A 17,570-nucleotide genomic window follows, 5' to 3' on the forward strand; every position below is an offset into this window, starting at 1 on the left:
CTCATGACGAATTCCTTAACTCCCTTGAGATCAGATTGTAATGAAAGCAACATTCAATGAAGACTATTCCTATGCCACAATGGTACATTGTACAATTTTGTAACAGCTTCTGTAAAATACCCAAGATGCTAAGAACAACCAACACTTGAGGCCTTCGGATTTCAAATTCTTTATTGTGTTGAAGTACGCATATTTTCTTATGCATACTTCAACACTTCCAAAACCCAAACAGTAAACTTTGTGATATTAGTTCAGCAAATGAAAATGTGCCACAGACCATGCCTACAATTAACATGAATAACAAATTAACAAAATGACATAACAATTAAACAATTTTAACACTTCTTGCTCAACTCATCTCAATAAGTTGGAATGAGATTTAAATACATGGTCATTAAAACATGCTCATACAATCATTACGCAGAGTAGCAACTTGTGAAATAACATCCAATTCCAAAGCCAACATGAGACACTGTCAAATATGTGCAATAACACTGGCAATGTAAGGCAACGTTTGAATATGGGGTGCTTTGTAAAAAAGTGCTTACCAACAGTACCGGTTTAAACTTTAATATCAAAGCGCTGAGTAACACTGCCTGACTTCATTCTCAGAACATTTGGGGAATAAACAAGACATGAGAAGATACCATTCCTTAGCTAACAGCATGTAGACCAATAGACACCACTTTGTTGCACACCACCAGCCAGCATGTGATTCCAACTCCACCTGAAAGGATAAAAAGACTGGTTTCAAATAGGTTTCGTCGGAGTTGTCGGTTAGCAGTATTTGATGACAGTTTCCAAAAGAAAAGAAAGTGGAATTTGGATACAACACAGCGTTTTGAATTCCATGTTAAGATAGAATCACATGACTCTTTTCCATCTTCAGTATTTAAAGAGACCGAATAAAAGGGACATTCAGTAGTCGTCTATAATTAGCCAAGACTAAGTCTTTTACACATTAAACACTACATTTGATTACAATGAATTTACCCACAGTGAAAGCGAGTGTGGGCCTCAATTCTCAGGTGTTGAAATCACACAATTTACCTGCTACTCCAGATGGGAAAGCCACCAGCCGCTCCAGGGGGGCAATCCACTTACTGGGTACAACAGTCACTGGGTCAGCATAATACTTCCAAATCAGTGAGATCATCAGAGCAGCCTAGAGAGACAAGAGAAAACAGCCTGATTCAGTGCATCAGAATTACTTGTGCATGTCTCTGGTGGTGACAATTGACATTTAAAAAAAGGTATGTATATTTTGCACCTATTAAAGAATATAGGACATATTTCTCATTTAAATATGTTTAACTCACCTGCAGGATATAAAAACCTATATTCACCATCCATTTCATTTTGGCTTGTTGAGCAGTTCTTGACTTGACTGTAAGAAGAAAAACAAAATGACCAATCTGCGCAGGAACCATCTAAATTAATTACTGGTATCTACTCTCTAAATATCAAATAAACATCCACTAAAATGCCTACAGACATACATTAAATGTTAGGAATTTTATCAGATCTAATAACAGTTGCCTTTTGTGTGTTCTTCACAATTAATTTCAGTGTACACTACACAACTTGCATTGGAATAGAACCTGCTTTTTATGGTATGGCGTAAGGGAGGGGTTGGCAGTGACAAATAAGACTGATGTGTGACCAGTTTATACAGTGCATTTAAAAAAAAGTATCTTTATTTAACTAGGCAAGTCATTTAAGAACAAATTCTTATTTACAATGACAGCCTACCCCGGCCAAACCCTAACCCAGACTGCGCTGGGCCAATTGTGCGCCACCCTATGGAACCCCCAATCACAGCCAGTTGTGATACAGCCTGGAATCAAACCAGGCTCTGTAGTGGCACCTCTAGCACTGAGATGCAGTGTCTTAGACCGCTGCACCACTCGGGTATGACTGGAGAAATACATGTGGTGCATTTCAATGAGAAAAAGCTTTTGATTCTAAAATAGTGAAATATTTCTGTCGTTGAACAGGATTTGAACTTGAAGGCATGTTGGTTGATAGGCAGTGGCCCTGAACTGAGACAGCATATAAAACACCATATATCAAGGTCACCTGCGTTGTGACTCATTTAAACAATGTGATAAAGAGTGAAAGTGTGGACTTTTTGGGCCATTTTGACAAATTCAAAACTAGATATTTTCAAACAAAACCCCAAAAACTGCCTTTGGGTTTTTGTCACAACCTGTATTTGCCCCTGTACAAAAATATATATATATATACTGTAACAGAAATCCACTGAGGAATGTTTTCCAAACAAACCATTCTCCTTCCTGAGAATTTGTCCATAACGTATTTTTCATTTTTTTATTAAATCCATCTGAGTATAGTATTTCCTTGTTTGCTCGGTCATAGCCCTTACGGTTGCAGGGCAGGCGGCATAGTGTAATGCAAAGGCTGTCATTCATATGACATTAACTCGTCAAATGGCTGTTGGAGACATGTGGTTGTTGTCTGATAGTCAATGGAGTGTGTGTCTGTATGACACACTCGTAATGGAGCTCTATACTATGCTTCCTGCCTCTGTAGAGTCCAGAGCTATGGTCTGGACATGAAGGAGAGCAACAGGCAGCAGCTGCAACAACAGGCCCCCCAGTGAACACTCAGTCTGTTATCTGAACCCCACCTCCCACTGTCTTCACATGGTGCGCTAACATTCAAGTCCCCTACAGGCAGCAGAGAGCAGTTTGAAAAACCTAGAGGTATGGATAATTTGGTTTCCCGCCTTTTTGCCCCTTATCTTATATAGAAGGTAAATGAGGGAGCTATAGCATCTGCATCTACATTGCTTGCTGTTTGGGGTTTTAAGTTGGGTTTCTGTATAAGCACTTTGTAACATCTGCTGATTTGATTTGAGAGGAGCTACAGGCTCATCTTAACTGCTGGAATGGAATCAATGGAACAGTATCAAACATCCTATAGCTCCTCCCACCAGCCTGCACTGAGCTATAGTAAAAGTCTGACTTTCATCTAACCCCCCCAAAGGTGTGATAATGTCTCACTATTAGAGTTCCAAAAATGGTTGGAAATTTACCAGGGGAAGTTAAGCCTGGGAATTTGGGGAATTCTGCTTAAATTCATCAAAAAAGTTAGCTTATAATAGTGAACCTTTTTTGTGGGATACACATAAGGCAACTCTAGGTCTTGTGACATATTTTGGTTAAACTAGCCCCAATTCAATGGAATTGCAACCCTCTGCATGCACAGTGCATTCTTCCATCACATGTACAGCTGATTCTCAAGATCTTGCACAGGAATTAGATAAGTCCACACTACTACACTGTCTGAGCCAAGGACTACATGCTTTCTGGTAAGTTTTGATTACAATACTGGGAGGGTTGAATATATTTTATAATGAGATACATGATTTTTTGTAAACTAGTAGCCTACAGCAAAGTGTGTTTAAATCATTTCTAACTTGTTAACAATTTTGGCTAGTCAGTTTTTGCTACCATGTGGGTTTTAGCTTGCTTGAGCCTGCTAACTGAGGAGTGTTAATTCACCTGTTTGGACTTGTTTAATCTAACTGCTTAACTATTTATCTGTACATGGAATTGTATTTGGAATTTGTTATTTTTTAAATTCTAATCTTTACAGGAAAATGCCAAGGGCACTATCTGATGTGTAGAGATATGGGGACAGAAGACAAAGGACAGTGAGACCCTGGCTTAATCTTAGACACATGGAACGTAGGGTGAATATGGAGGGTACGGGGTAACAAGGAGACGGACAGCAGTGGAACTAAGGACACTAGATATGGGAAACGGACCAATGAAACGGGGGGGACAGTTTGCGGGACTCTACCCGGAGGAGCATGTCCCGTGTGGACAGCCATACTCTCTGCCCAATGCGGTAGTGGGGAACTGGAGTCCGGCGGAGGTACGAAACCTGGAGTTGGTCTTGAGAAGTGCTACCCGAGCTCTTCTCCAGGTACATCGACAGCGGCAGACGAACATCTGGGCCGAGGGTATGTTGACTTCCGGTTCTTGTTCTGGGAAGAGCGGAGGTTGATTGCCCTTTTGAGTGCTCCATGGGGTGAGTCCCGTTGCTGAACAGGGAAGGGTGTTCCGGGCATACTCCACCCAGACCAGTTGTCAGCTCCAGGTAGTGGGGTTGGTTGACAGACATCTTAGGGTGGTCTCAAGGTCCTGGTTAGCTTGCTTCGACTGGCCGTTCGACTGGGGGTGGAATCCGGAGGATAGGCTGGTCGACGCTCAAATTAGGGTGCAGAACGCCTACCAAAACTGAGATGAGAATTGAGGACCCCAGTCTGAAACCATATCTACCGGGAGTCCATGGATACAGAAGACGTGCTGCACCATGAGCTGGGCCGTTTTCTTGGCAGAGGGATGTTTGGGGAGAGGGATGAAATGAGTGGCCTTAGAGAACCGATCCACCACTGTCAGAATGACGGTGTTGCCATCAGACGGGGGAAGCCCATTGAGGAAGTCCAGAGAGATATGGGACCAGGGACGATGAGGAACCGGTAGTGGTTGTTGGCCAGAAGGAGCTTACCGTGGAGTCTTGTTCTGGGCGCACACCATGCATGTGGCAACAAAGGCAGAGACGTCAGGAACCATTGTGGGCCACCAGAAACGTTGTCGGAGGAATGCTAGGGTACGGCGGGAACCTGGATGACAGATTAGCCTGGAGGAATGAGCCCATTCCAGGACCCAGGACCGGACTGAGTTAGGGACAAACAGCCGGTTAGCCGGGCCCCCTTCAGGTCCAGGCTGGGAGCGTTACGCCTTGCGAACCAGGGTCTCAATACCCCAACCCACTGTGGCTGCAAGGCATGAGGTACGGATAATGGTTTCGGAGACCGAAGGTGAGGCAGAGGAACTGTATAGGCGGGAGAGAGCGTCAGGCTTAACATTTTTGGGCCCTGGGCGGTAGGAAACAGTGAAGTTGAATCTAGTAAACAAGAGAGCCCACCGAGCCTGCCTGGAGTTAAGGCGCTTGGCTGTACGGAGATATTCAAAATTTTTATGGCCGGTCCAGACCAAGAATGTCTGTTCTGTTCCTCCCAGCCAGTGCCTCCACTCTCCCAATGACATCTTGACCGCCAGGAGTTCTCGGTTGCCTACGTCATAGTTCCTCTCTGCAGGAGTGAGACGATGGGACAGGAAGGCACAGGGATGAAGCTTTTGGTCCTGGGCAGATTGCTGGGACAGGATGGCCCCCACTCCAACATCAGAAGCATCAACCTCTACCACAAATTGACGAGACGGGTCCGGATGGATGAGGATGGGTGCTGTTGTGAACCAATGCTTCAGGTCCACAAAGGCTTTGTCGACAGCTGGAGACCATGTGAACGGTACTTTGGGAGAGGTGAGTGCGGAGAGGTGGGCCGCCAGAGTGCTGTAACCCCGAATGAAACTGCGGTAGAAGTTAGCAAAGCCTAGGAATCGTTGCAACTGCTCCCTGGACTTAGGTTGAGGCCAATCCACCACTGCTTTCACCTTTCCAGGATCCATCTGGACATTACCCTCAGCAATGACATATCCCAGAAAGGCGATTGTAGAGCGGTGGAACTCACACTACTCAGCTTTCACACGAACAATTGCTTCTCCAGGAGGCGCTGAAGGACCTGCCTGACATGAAGAACATGTTCTTGGGCAGACCGGGAAAAAAACAGGATGTCGTCAAGGTAGACGAACACAAAACGGTTTAGCATGTCCCGGAGCACATCGTTTACCAAAGCCTGGAAGACAGCGGGGCGTTGGTGAGGCCAAATGGCATGACCTGGCACTCATAATGTCTGCTGGCTGTGTTGAAGGCTGTTTTCCAATCATCCCCTACGCGTATCCAAACCAGGTGGTAGGCATTCCGAAGGTCCAGCTTGGAAAAAAGGGTGGCCCCCTGGAGAGGTTCAAAAGCCGAGGAGAAAGGAGTGGTAGGGGGTACCGATTTTTAACCGTAATGTCATTCAGTCCCCAGTAGTCAATGCACGGACGCAGGGTCTTGTCCTTCTTCTCAACAAAGAAAAACCCTGCGCCGGCAGGAGATGCAGACGGACGGACGGCCCCAGTAGCCAGAGACTCCTCTATGTACTCCTCCATAGCCTTGGTCTCCAGCCCGGATAGAGAATATAGCCGACCCTGAGGTGGTATGGTACCTGGGAGAAGATCAATGAGGACGGTGCGGGGGGAAGGGAAGTAGCATGTGGCTTACTGAAAACTTCAAGGAGGTCATGGTATTCAGTGGGAATTTCAGAAACATCCAAAGCCTTGCTAACATCCTGACCAAGACGTCTGGGGGAAGGCTGTGTAGCTTGAAGACAGTGGGAATGGCAAAATGGGCTCCAACCCAGGATGGAGCTCGTGGTCCAGTCAATAACAGGGTTGCGTTTTTGGAGCCATGAAAATCCCAAGACAACCGGAACATGGGGAGATGCAATAAGGAAGAACTGTATGGTCTCACTGTGGTTACCTGAAACCCATATATGAACGGGCACAGTACTATGGGTGACTACCTATTGAATGGCCGTCCAGTGCCCTAGCATCCATGGGAACAGAGAGAGGTTGAGTGGGAATACCAAGCTCTGAAGCAATAGTAGCATCCATAAAACTTTAATCAGCCCCAGAGTCATGAGCACTCGGAGAGACAGACTGGTCTCCACACAGCAAAAGCACAAAAAAAGGTGCGTGGGTGATGGGAAATAGGGAACTCCCAGTCTGGCTCACCAGAGTACTTGTACCCACCAGAGACAAAGGTTTCCTAACAGGGCAGGTAGCTATATAATTTCCTGCCCCTCCACAGTACAGACAACAATTTGAACTCAGCCTACGTGAGCGTTCCCCAACCAATAACCTGGCTCTTCCCAATTGCATAGGCTCAGGAGTATCCAACTCACCCGTCGTTGATGATTCACGAGGGAACTCGGGGGGGCTTCGGATCCTCTCGGAAAAACTGCCTTCGGGAACTTCTGGATTCCTTCGAAGGTGAGCGAGCCATAGCGGATCAACGAGTGTGCCCGAGACCAGACCTCTCACTCCTGCGTTCCCTTAGGCGTCTATCAATTGTAATAGTGAGGGAGAATAGGGAGTCGAGGTCCACCGGTAATTCCCGAGCAGCTAGCTCATCTTTTACCACCTCACATAATCCGTGAAGAAAGGTATCGAAAAGAGACTCCAGATTCCAGGCACTCTCGGTTGGCCAACGTGCGAAAATCAACCACGTAGTCTGCCACACTACGGGAGTTTTGAAGTAATTCAAGAAGTTCACTGGCCGCCTCTTTCCCGGATACCGGAGAATCAAATACCTTCCTCACCTCTGCCATGAAATCCTCCAGATGACAACAAATGGCGTATTGTTGCTCCCAAATTAGACTAATAATATACGCTATCGTCGACCGGTCCGAAGATGGATGTAGCTAAAAAATAAGGGAGCATTGAGAAAGATAACCCCGGCAGGTTCCAGGATCCCCAGAATATCGCTCCGGAGGTGGTAAGCGGGGGTTCTCGGGGAGCTGGGGTAGGCTGTACAAACCCACCACTGATAGTTGTAACGGCTGTCGTAGTAATGAAACCAAGGTGCAGCGGAGGACGTGTGTTCATCTTGAAATTTAATTGAAAAAGAGAACACTACAAAAATAAACAAAAGAAGACAGCAAAACAGTCCTGTCAGGAAATACTCTAAACAGAAAACAATCACCCACCAACCCCAAAGGAAAAACAGGCTGCCTATGTATGACTCCCAATCAGCAACAACGAACTACAGCTGTTCCTGATTGGGAGCCACACACGGCCAACCAAAGAAACAAACCAACATAGAAAAATAAACATAGAACGCCCACCCATGTAACACCCTGGCCTAACCAAAATAGAGAACAAAAACCCCTCTCTATGGCCAGGGCGTTACAATAGTAGACAGGTTACTGGGTGGTTGGGAGGTCTGAGGTGGCAGGTTGCCTATGAGCTAACTCACTGATTTGCACCATGATAGCCTTGAATCCGTTGTCATGACATTCCATCAGGGAACGAAGCCCTTCCAAAAGGTCCAGCAGTAGATCCTCATGCCACCCAATGGTGGCTCCCTGCAAGGAGACAGCGTGGCGGAGCTGGTCCAAGTCTGCTGGGTCTGTCATGGCCAGTTCGTACTATAAAGGCACAAGGCGAGACCCAGATGCAGACACGGGAGGCAGATGGTTTGAGTCTTTGATATTTATTATATCCAAAAGGGGTAGCGTGAAGACTTCTGCCTGAAGCTCATACACGCTGCAGCGTACATGTTGGACCCCAAGTATGCTGGCAAGAGCATCCTGTCTGGTGCAGAGATCAACAAGGCCTAAGGTATCATCACTACCGTGTCTCGCCACCTTGGCCTGGATGAGGGCAAGGTTTTTGGCAGTTTGGCAAAGTACACTTCCAAGCAAGGGCTTTGGGATGGAGATGCAATATGGCAGTCATGCCAACATATCTCATCAGCCACCTGGTGGAAAGGACTTTGTGGATCTGAGGCACTTTCCCTTGTTGCCTCCATCATCCTTCAAATCCCACCAACATCAGCCGCCTCAGAGCGCAACTGGGCCTTGTTTGGGAACACACACACCAAAGCACGCAACAGGCTGACTAATACAAGGGTTGAAAAATTGGTGGCCATCCAGGAAAATTTGAGGCTTTTTGAGCCTGACAACGAGCCATCCTCAACAAGGTTGGAAAGTGACAGTGAAGATGAGGCCTCAGAGTCTGATGTTCAAGAGGTGGACATTAAGGAGGTCCAGGGAGAAGACATGGAAGCCTGAGAGGAAGACAGTCTAGAAACTAAAGCTTTGCTTATCATTTTACAGATGTATGTTGAAAACGTTTTTGGGTGATATGATGGATCATTGGGGATCATTCAATATTCCCTTTCTTTTGTTGTTCAGTGAAATCATCCCATGTGAAGAGTCAACTTATTTAATTAAAGTTCAATTCGTAACTAAATATTTAGAAATCGTTATTTCTATTGGAAGGATGTAATAATTTGCAATTATGTCTACTTATGATAAGGTAAAATGTTTATGTTTCTGTCTCCATATGATATGGTAAATATATCCAATGCAAAAAAATCTACATTTAAATGATATTAATATTACTTTGCATGTATTTCCGTTAATTCCCATATATTCCCGTTAATTCCCATGGAAAGTTTCCACCTCTGAATATTCCCCAAAATGTGCAACCCTACTCACTATCAGGGATTTTTCTGCCATTGCAATCTCTGGGTGGGCAGCCTAAGCATTTTTTCAGGCCACCTAATTCCAAACAGTGTTAAATTTAAAAAAAATTATAATAATACACTACATTTTTGGGATGGAAAAACACTTTCAGTGTAAACTTAAACAACTAAAACCAGCTATAAAGTATGTAGAAAATATAAAATACATATATTTTTTAATTAAATAACCTTTATAAAAGCTAGAATATCAGGGAGAATTGAAAATTCCAAAAGCAATGAATTTAGCAGTATTGATTTTGTTATTATGGTTGAGCAAAAGAACACAGCATTAGCAATGGTGAATTTCAAGAAAAAAGCTTTAAAACAATTTTCTCTTAGCTCCATTGCAGAATGTGAAATTGCATGAAATTAACTTTAAAACTGCAAAAATGTATCTCAGCTCTATGAACAAAATGTGTAGAACTGCAGGAAATTTCTCTACATGGCCAAGATAGGGGTGTAGAGAAATTCAGCAGAGCCAACTGGCCCGACCACGCCCCCTGCCACACCGACCACCTAAACCCACTTTAAATTGTGTGTCTCTCTTACCATGTGTCTTCAGCTTGTCAGTCATCTTGTTGATTTTGCGCTCTAGTCTGGCGTACCTGGCAAACTCATCCATCATGCTAACGGAGTTGTGCTCCTTCTTCATCTCCTGGATCTCAGCCCTCATATCCCTCTCCTGCTCAGCATCGTTCTGAAGGACCTTCGACAGCTTCACATCCCAACAGACAAACATTTAATGGCTAATACACTACAGGTATAGCCTAGTTTCTGATAGGAGATAACTTTGGGATGGTTACCAGTTTTCCCTTGATCATGACTCAGTTTCATTACACATAATTCATTGGACGAAGGTGTCTTATATACAGTGGAACTTTGTTAAGAGACCCGACGCTCAATATGAACATTAACACGCATCGCTTGAGGTACGGTTTTGGAAGTATAAGAAAGGACCTTGTCTTTTATATCAGCGAGAAATAAAGATAAATTTAAACACACCTTGATAGGTTTAGGGTTAGTGTTCCCACGCGGCCATATCTCCATATTACAGCGCTTGTTTATGGCAGACAAGAGGCGGCCACCAGTGCTAATTAGCATGCTCCGAACACCTGTGTGTAAGTGTAATTCGGGAAGTGTAGTTTCTTCGGATGGAGGCCCCCATAGCTGTATGGATCTGTGCAAAACTGCTACAGTAAGTGTAGATTTTTTTTTTATCTGAAACATTCTTTCTCTCTGGTGAAAGATAAGGGCCATATGTTTCGAAAGCCGAATCGCAAGTGATGATTATTGATGTTTCTAAAAATTAAAACACAGCGCCCAGGATTGTAGTCCCGTGTGGCTCAGTTGGTAGAGCATGGTGTTTGCAACGCCAGGGTTGTGGGTTCGCTTCCCACTGGGGACCAGTACAAAAAAAGAAAAAAAAATGTATGAAATGTATGCATTCACTACTGTAAGTCGCTCTGGATAAGAGCGTCTGCTAAATGACTAAAATGTAAGTGTAGTTCATGTGAGGTAGTTGTGGATGAAGCTAATGGCTGAAGGCAAAATGGCGCCTAGAGTTTGAGAGCTAGTTACCAATATGTTACTGCAACAAAAGTGCAAAAGTATAGGAAAGTTGTATTATGTCCGATAAACACTGTACGTCATCCTGTTAAATGTGTTGTTCTGATAGTCAATGACGTAGGATACCAAATGTTTACTCATTTAAATGTCTATTTTCTTTGTAATGAAATTGCCTTGGCAAGTGACAAGTATTTTCTGCCTCCATGGGTCATTTATGGTTTATTGCATGAGAACATGCAACACCTGGTTTAGGAGTATATTGCTTAATAAGGCACAAGGAGGTGTGGTATATGGCCAAAATATCACATCTACGGGCTGTTCTTAAGCACGATGCAATGCGGAGTGCCTCGATACAGCCCTTAGTCATGGTATATGTGTCATATCCCACAAACCACAGAGGTGCCTTATTGCTATTATAAACTGGTTACAAAATTAATTAGAACAGTAAAAATAAATGTTTTGTCATACCAATGGTATATGGTCTTATATACCATGGCTTTCAGCCAATCAGCATTCAGTGCTCGACCCACCCAGTTTATAACAACCCATATTCTATGCCTATAGGCTAGAAATACCATAAGACCTCAGATGTATTGACATGTTATGGTTGCTATTTGAATCTGTACCCAATAGATAACTACACGGCATTATCTACCCGGCAATATTATCAGCCTAGCACACCTTCCATTATCCAATGTAACAATTTGCCAACAGGATGGAATGGTTAGTTAGCTTCGTTGTTTGAGGGGCGCGATAGGTGAAATAGCAAGCTAGCTAATTTAACCTGGGCAAATCTGCCAAAACATTGCATGATTTACAAGCCAAACCTGCATTTCTCACACGACCAATGCCTAAATAACCCCTACTTACGAAAGAGGAAATGGTCGGCAACAGTATTTTGAAGAGATTGCACAAAAAGACAGATCCCAGCACCAGGAACCAAGCGCACCCGGCAGCCATTTTTTCTTATCAACCTTTGTTGCTGCTGCGCTCATCATAAATGGAAGACACATCCAGTCTGAACTATGGGCTGATTTTCACATTAGAAACTCTTATTTATTCAAATACAACATATTTTATTAACTTCAAATCATTATGAGAATGTGCAAAATATATGCATAAGAAGATGTAATATATCAATTCATTATCCACATGGGCTAAATGTACTAAATTACTTTATTCAATAAAAAAAAAAGACAATTCTATAAGGGTCATTTACAGTATGTGTACATTATTCTAATATAATATCAACGAAAATAACACCATTTGAAGCTATTCCCACCCCTTTAATAAAAATTGAAAGTTGGAACGACTGATTGGCATACAGACATACCCACACAGGTAACTTGCTATGGTTTAAAAATATGTTGCCTGGACCTTAAAGCCAATCAATGGCAACAAGGGGCGGAGAATGCATTGGCCGTCAGGTTGGTAGGATAAGGAATATAATATAGAGAGGGGGATCCAATCCGGTTTCAGCTCGTTTCTGTACGTAGGCCTACTGATGGAACATTTATGTTAGTTACAGTGTGTTCTGAAGGTACTGACTGAGTTACATCGAACACTTTTAGAAGCCTGCACTGAATTTTCAGTAACTGAGAAGGCTAATTTGTTATCTTCTTTTCTAGACAATACAAGTAAAGCAGCCATGCCGAAAAGAAGCAAAGTAAGTTGGATTGTGTACCTTTAAATTAAACCTTATTTTACAATATATAATTTAACACAGGAAGTGTTTTATAAATACCTGCAACAAATGCATGTACGCTAAAATATGCTTGATACAATGTAACACTTTTGCTTTAAAGTCTGAATGTTTTTGTATGTCTGTCATGTTGTAATGGAAGTGGCGCCTTTTTACTTAGTGCGGTAACATTTTCCATTCGATCTCACTTTCTCCTTTTAACAACCCGTACATGATCAACTATCGCAGCTTGTGCTTTTTATATAAGTAACGTAATCATATAATATAATTCCACCCAAATATTGGGTATTTCATTAATGTAAAGTAGCTTAATAGCCTTCTCAGCAATGAGATCAGACAAAGGGGTGTAACCCACCAGCGATGTAAGTAAGCTACATGTTGCCATTGCAGAAATGCGTGCATGAACTATAGGATATTTTGTGAATATTGGAAGTGTTTTAATCGCCTACATATTAAGTTCACGTTTGTATTCAAATACTTTTAATAGCCCCGTTTTAATCAAAAAAAAAACAGATGCTTGTGGCATCGTATATTATCACTTTGTGTCCTGTGTGCAGTAAAGCGTAGTGTAATGCGCGACACCCTATGGCATGGAAAGGTACAGTCTTTGGAGTATCATGGCAGCCCTTGCAAATACGAAAGGCATCGACAACTCAGCATTATGTATCACTTAAATGGGGTCATAGAATAATTAGTTTTAAAGAAAAAGACCACCTGAATTATAGGTGGTCACGGTAATAAAAAAAATGTTTTGCTATTTGTTCGTGCGTATTTCCTGTCTTTGCTTTCCTAATGCAACATTGACAGCGCATAAGGGATCGTATAGGGTTGGATCAGGGAATTATAGATATTACTAATGGCGGGATCATACAGTAGACTGGTTGACATGGCGGGTGGATGGATGCCTTCATGTAACACATCTCCGTGTGTTGCTGGTGGATGGGGGGGCGGCATTTGGCCTTTATGTGTATAGGCTACTAAAGCCTGACTATAACATACTATTTTACTTGTCGATCACCCGATAACTGTTACCACAAATGCTCTATTTTTGCATCATGACAATGGGAAAAGTCAAATGGCATAGTAATGTAAATACGTTAGCCTCCCCTCCCCCACCCAGTTTCAGATTACATAATTCCTCGTTAATTTGGGGGTGGAGCGGCGGGGGTACAGCATGTGAGCCCATCCCCCTCCCCAAGCATTACACTCCCACTTCTCCCGGCCGCTCCCGATCCATGAATGTGGGATTGTTGTTCTTGGTTTATACTAACATTTTATTTTCTCTCTCTCCCCACCCCCACAGGCAAGTAATGACACTGAAGTCGAGGTTAGTATTTGATGCTGTTATATTTGTCCATTATAGATAAATTATTTTTCTGCAATAACTGATTTAACTTTTTTGTTTTTCTCACCAGCCAAAAAGGCGATCCACGAGGTTGTCATCCGTAAGTTTACTATATATCATAATATTTATATGTTGTATAGCCTATTTAGGATGTTTTTGATTAATAGATGCTATTGTCTATTTGTAATTGGACTAATTATCAAATATTCATTATTTTGCAGAAACCCACTACTCCGGCTAAACCAGAGCCTAAGACAAAGGTAAAAACAAATGTTGTAATTGTCAGCTTTTGCTGAAACCAAAAGCACCCAATTATTATGCGTACTATGCATTTTTATATTGACATGTATATCATGTTTGTCTGTTTCTTGTAGACACCAGTCAAGGCAGCAGCCAAGCCCAAAAAAGTAAAGGAGGTAGTAGAGAAGGTCAAGCCTGAGGAGAAGAAAGAAGCTCCTGAGGAAAAAGCAGCACTGGCAGAAAACGGAGAGACCAAAGATGAGGAGGTCAGACTTGTTGGTTTAGTTTCAATTATACGATATGCCATGCCACTGATATATACAGCATTCAAAATCAGGAGTATTAGGTATTACAAACAGGACAACTATTATAATTGGCATTGACAGCTGTTTGTCCCCCACACACAAAAATATTGTATAACCAACAAGACCTAAAATAACTATCCTATAATATGAGAATGTTATTTTTTTTTCATCCTCCAGGAGGCAGCAGAAGTGGCAGATGCAGATGAACCGGAGAAAGAGGAGGATGAGGCAGAATAATATGCTTACACTTTTGCCAGTGCTCCCCGTACCTCCTTTCTTGTACAATGCAGAGGAATATTTTTATCAACTATTTTCTTAAGAAAAGGCAGGTTGTGTAGTAGTAAGATTGTAGAAACACTTTTTTTCCCTTTTCCCCTTTTTTTACACCTCTGGAAGAAAAGTTATGGTCATTGTGTGTTTCCCTTTTCTTTTGTAGTCTGGGGCAGTTGTCAGAGGGAGGGGGGGCAGGTTTGCAGCAATGACATGCAATCATGCCAATATCAGGAATTTGTTATTCAACTGGGAGAGCTTGTCTGACACTAACATTCCATAGGCTTTATGAGGGACAGTTTATTTAACCTGTATTGTATGGGGAAGGGTTGGAGGGGTTTATACACAATAATACTTGTTTGATTTTTGTTTATAATGGGTAGGAAGGTGGTGACTGTTTAAGCTGTGCTCTATGAATATTAACTGTTTTATGAATCCACAGTTATGGTTCATCATCATCCTCCCTAGTACATGTACTGGATTTTTCGTCAGGCCTGTGCATTATGTTAAATGTTGTTTGACTCTGTTCGGTGATGGCATTGCAATAACATTTGATATAGCTGCTGTGAAACTACGTTTTTTTCATAATTTCTATGCAGTATGTAATGGTACGTTGTGAGGAATGGGGATGGTTCATGTGTTTTTAGCCAAGCTAATAACATGAAATGCATTACAGTGTTAAACATACTGGTTGTAGCTTATCCTTTTGGGGATACTGATAAACATGACTGTAATTTCACTTAATCTTTCAAGTGAACATAGCAGCTGTAGCAAGATTTACATGTGGTTTTAGGATTTTATGTACAGTATTTCTCCTTTTTTTTGTAGCTGTATCTGTGTTATGATTGATATAAACATGCCAATTTAATTAAATGGTTGTAATTTCTCTGTTTTCTCTGTTCTCTTATTGATCACAAGTGAAATAAAAACTGTATACACGTGATAGTCTAATTCACAGACACTTACTATGCATTGATTAAATACTCTGTAATATCTCTTATATCATATTGATTGAAAATGTGTGATTGTTTTTTGGTGCTTGCCAAATATTGAGCAAATGTCTGTAATTCTATTAGGCCAGTGTAGCCATACACCACCTATTCGACAAGTAGCTGCATGACAATCACAATATTTCAGGGATTGTCAACTTGTGGCCCGAATTCGTCCCGTTATTGATTTTATTCCCCCGCCCCCAAGTTTTCGGATTAAATTCTAATAGCCTACAAAGATCCGTTGGGCTTCTTGTGTAAATTTGCAGAGTGCACATTATTTATATTTATGTTCAGGCCCCGACCGTCCTCTCAGGAAAAAATCAGCTGAATCTAGTTGATGGCCCATTAACTATTTCAACCAATTAGTTACCTATTAATAACAGTTATAACTATTCATAAAGTTATGCTTTTTTATAAGTAACTATTCAGTTATACCTACTTATGAAGCTTTCATATCTGTTGCATATGTCATTCTTTTTTCAATATGACTTTTTTTTTAAACACAAATGACATTTGTTGTACCATACATAGCCTAGAATGGGTCGTGTCTTGAAGGGATGCCGCTAATATCAGTGACATCAAAACTTTCATATTTGAATAGCACCGGGGAGGATTTTTGCGTTTTAACTAACCTTAACATAATTCTCCAAACCTGCAGCGTAAATTCTCCTGACCTGCTATGAAAAGTCACTTCTGACATTAGCTGCATATCCCATCTAGTCAAGATCTTTCTAATGCAAGTGCAGGATAGACACCACATGGAGACTAGAAAACAATATACAGTATTTACATGATGTAAGAAATGTGGGTATATCATGTCATGTTATTTTTAGACAAATGTCTAAAAATAAATATTCCTGAAATTGTCATAGCACTAATATTTTGCCTACTTGTCAATTCAATTGAAGCCTACTGTGCAGTGCACAGGAGAACGCTTCCTGCCGGAATGCATAGTGCCAACTGTAAAGTTTGGTGGAGGAGGAATAATGGTCTGTGGCTGTTTTTCATGGTTTGGGCTAGATCCCTTATTTCCAGTGAAGGGAACTCGTAACGCTACAGCATACAATGACATTCTAGACGATTCTGTGCTTCCAACTTTGTGGTAACAGTTTAAGGAAGGCCCTTTTCTGTTTCAACGTGACAATGCCCCGTGCACAAAGCGAGGCCCATACAGAAATGGTTTGTTGAGATCGGTGTGGAAGAATTTGACTGGCCTGCACAGAGCCCTGACCTCAAACCCATTGAACACCTTTGGGATGAATTGGAACACTGACTGCAAGCCAGGCCTAATCGCCCAACATCAGAGCCTGACCTCACTAATGCCCTTGTGGCTGAATGGAAGCAAGTCCCCATAGCAATGTTCCAAAACCTAGTGGAAAGCCTTCCCAGAAGAGTGGAGGCTGTTACAGCAGCAAAGGGGGAACCAACTCCATATTAATGCCCATGATTTTGGATTGAGATGTTCCACAAGCAGGTGTCCACATACTTTGGGTCATGTAGTGTATTTACATGATGTAAGAAATGTGGGTCTATCATGTCATATCTCCAGACAAATGTCTAAAAATAAAAATATAATATTCCTGATATTGTCATAGCACTAATATTTCGCCAACGCAATTGAAGCCTATCGTGCACTGCACAGGCTAATACTGCATTGTTCTCATCAGCATTGCATAGCCTATTTGTCTATACACCACACATGGATGTTTTTCTTTATTCAGTTGAGTTATTGAAACAAAGCCTAAATAGTGTAGCTAAGTGAGTGTATCAAAGACAAATTGCACCGGGTAAAATAAAATGCGACAGATTGACATTTTTGTTTTGCCATCACATATGACGTCATCAACAAGACACTCGACCTTGTAGAAGACAACAACAATGCGGTCTTTATACTATAATTTCGCATATATAAATAGCTTTCTTTC

At 42.1% G+C, this 17,570-nt stretch overlaps 2 protein-coding genes across 3 annotated transcripts; one reads left to right on the forward strand and one right to left on the reverse strand.

Moving 5' to 3' along the window:
* Nucleotides 1-156: 156 nt before the first annotated feature.
* LOC115206417 (tail-anchored protein insertion receptor WRB) lies at nt 157-11,776 on the reverse strand. The gene is made up of 5 exons (XM_029773393.1): nt 11,662-11,776; nt 9,775-9,940; nt 1,320-1,387; nt 1,051-1,165; nt 157-727 (listed from the first exon to the last, which is right to left on the reverse strand). The coding sequence occupies exons 1-5, from the start codon at nt 11,749-11,751 to the stop codon at nt 654-656; spliced, it is 513 nt and encodes a 170-aa protein (XP_029629253.1). The 5' UTR covers nt 11,752-11,776; the 3' UTR covers nt 157-653.
* Nucleotides 11,777-12,238: 462 nt separating this feature from the next.
* Nucleotides 12,239-15,539, forward strand: LOC115206418 (high mobility group nucleosome-binding domain-containing protein 3). 2 transcript variants are annotated; one of them, XM_029773394.1, is made up of 7 exons: nt 12,239-12,331; nt 12,420-12,457; nt 13,797-13,820; nt 13,909-13,938; nt 14,060-14,098; nt 14,213-14,344; nt 14,561-15,539. In XM_029773394.1, the coding sequence occupies exons 1-7, from the start codon at nt 12,307-12,309 to the stop codon at nt 14,618-14,620; spliced, it is 348 nt and encodes a 115-aa protein (XP_029629254.1). In that variant the 5' UTR covers nt 12,239-12,306; the 3' UTR covers nt 14,621-15,539. The 2 variants fall into 2 exon arrangements, with proteins under 2 accessions (XP_029629254.1, XP_029629255.1); XM_029773395.1 differs by having other exon boundaries at nt 12,318-12,457.
* Nucleotides 15,540-17,570: the final 2,031 nt, after the last annotated feature.

Source organism: Salmo trutta, chromosome 13, assembly GCF_901001165.1.
Source record: "Salmo trutta chromosome 13, fSalTru1.1, whole genome shotgun sequence".
Lineage (NCBI taxonomy): Eukaryota > Metazoa > Chordata > Actinopteri > Salmoniformes > Salmonidae > Salmo > Salmo trutta.

What these genes read in the sequence shown, in the direction of transcription:
- LOC115206417 (XM_029773393.1), bottom strand. Translation starts at nt 11,751, where the DNA reads ATGGCTGCCGGGTGCGCTTGGTTCCTGGTGCTGGGATCTGTCTTTTTG. An exon ending in TGACAAGCTGAAGACACATG is followed by an intron (nt 1,388 to 9,774) that starts GTAAGAGAGACA and finishes TTCTTCTTACAG; the next exon opens with TCAAGTCAAGAACTGCTCAA. An exon ending in TAGGTTTTTATATCCTGCAG is followed by an intron (nt 1,166 to 1,319) that starts GTGAGTTAAACA and finishes TTGTCTCTCTAG; the next exon opens with GCTGCTCTGATGATCTCACT.
- LOC115206418 (XM_029773394.1), top strand. Translation starts at nt 12,307, where the DNA reads ATGTTAGTTACAGTGTGTTCTGAAG. An exon ending in CCATGCCGAAAAGAAGCAAA is followed by an intron (nt 12,458 to 13,796) that starts GTAAGTTGGATT and finishes CCACCCCCACAG; the next exon opens with GCAAGTAATGACACTGAAGT. An exon ending in AACCAGAGCCTAAGACAAAG is followed by an intron (nt 14,099 to 14,212) that starts GTAAAAACAAAT and finishes TGTTTCTTGTAG; the next exon opens with ACACCAGTCAAGGCAGCAGC.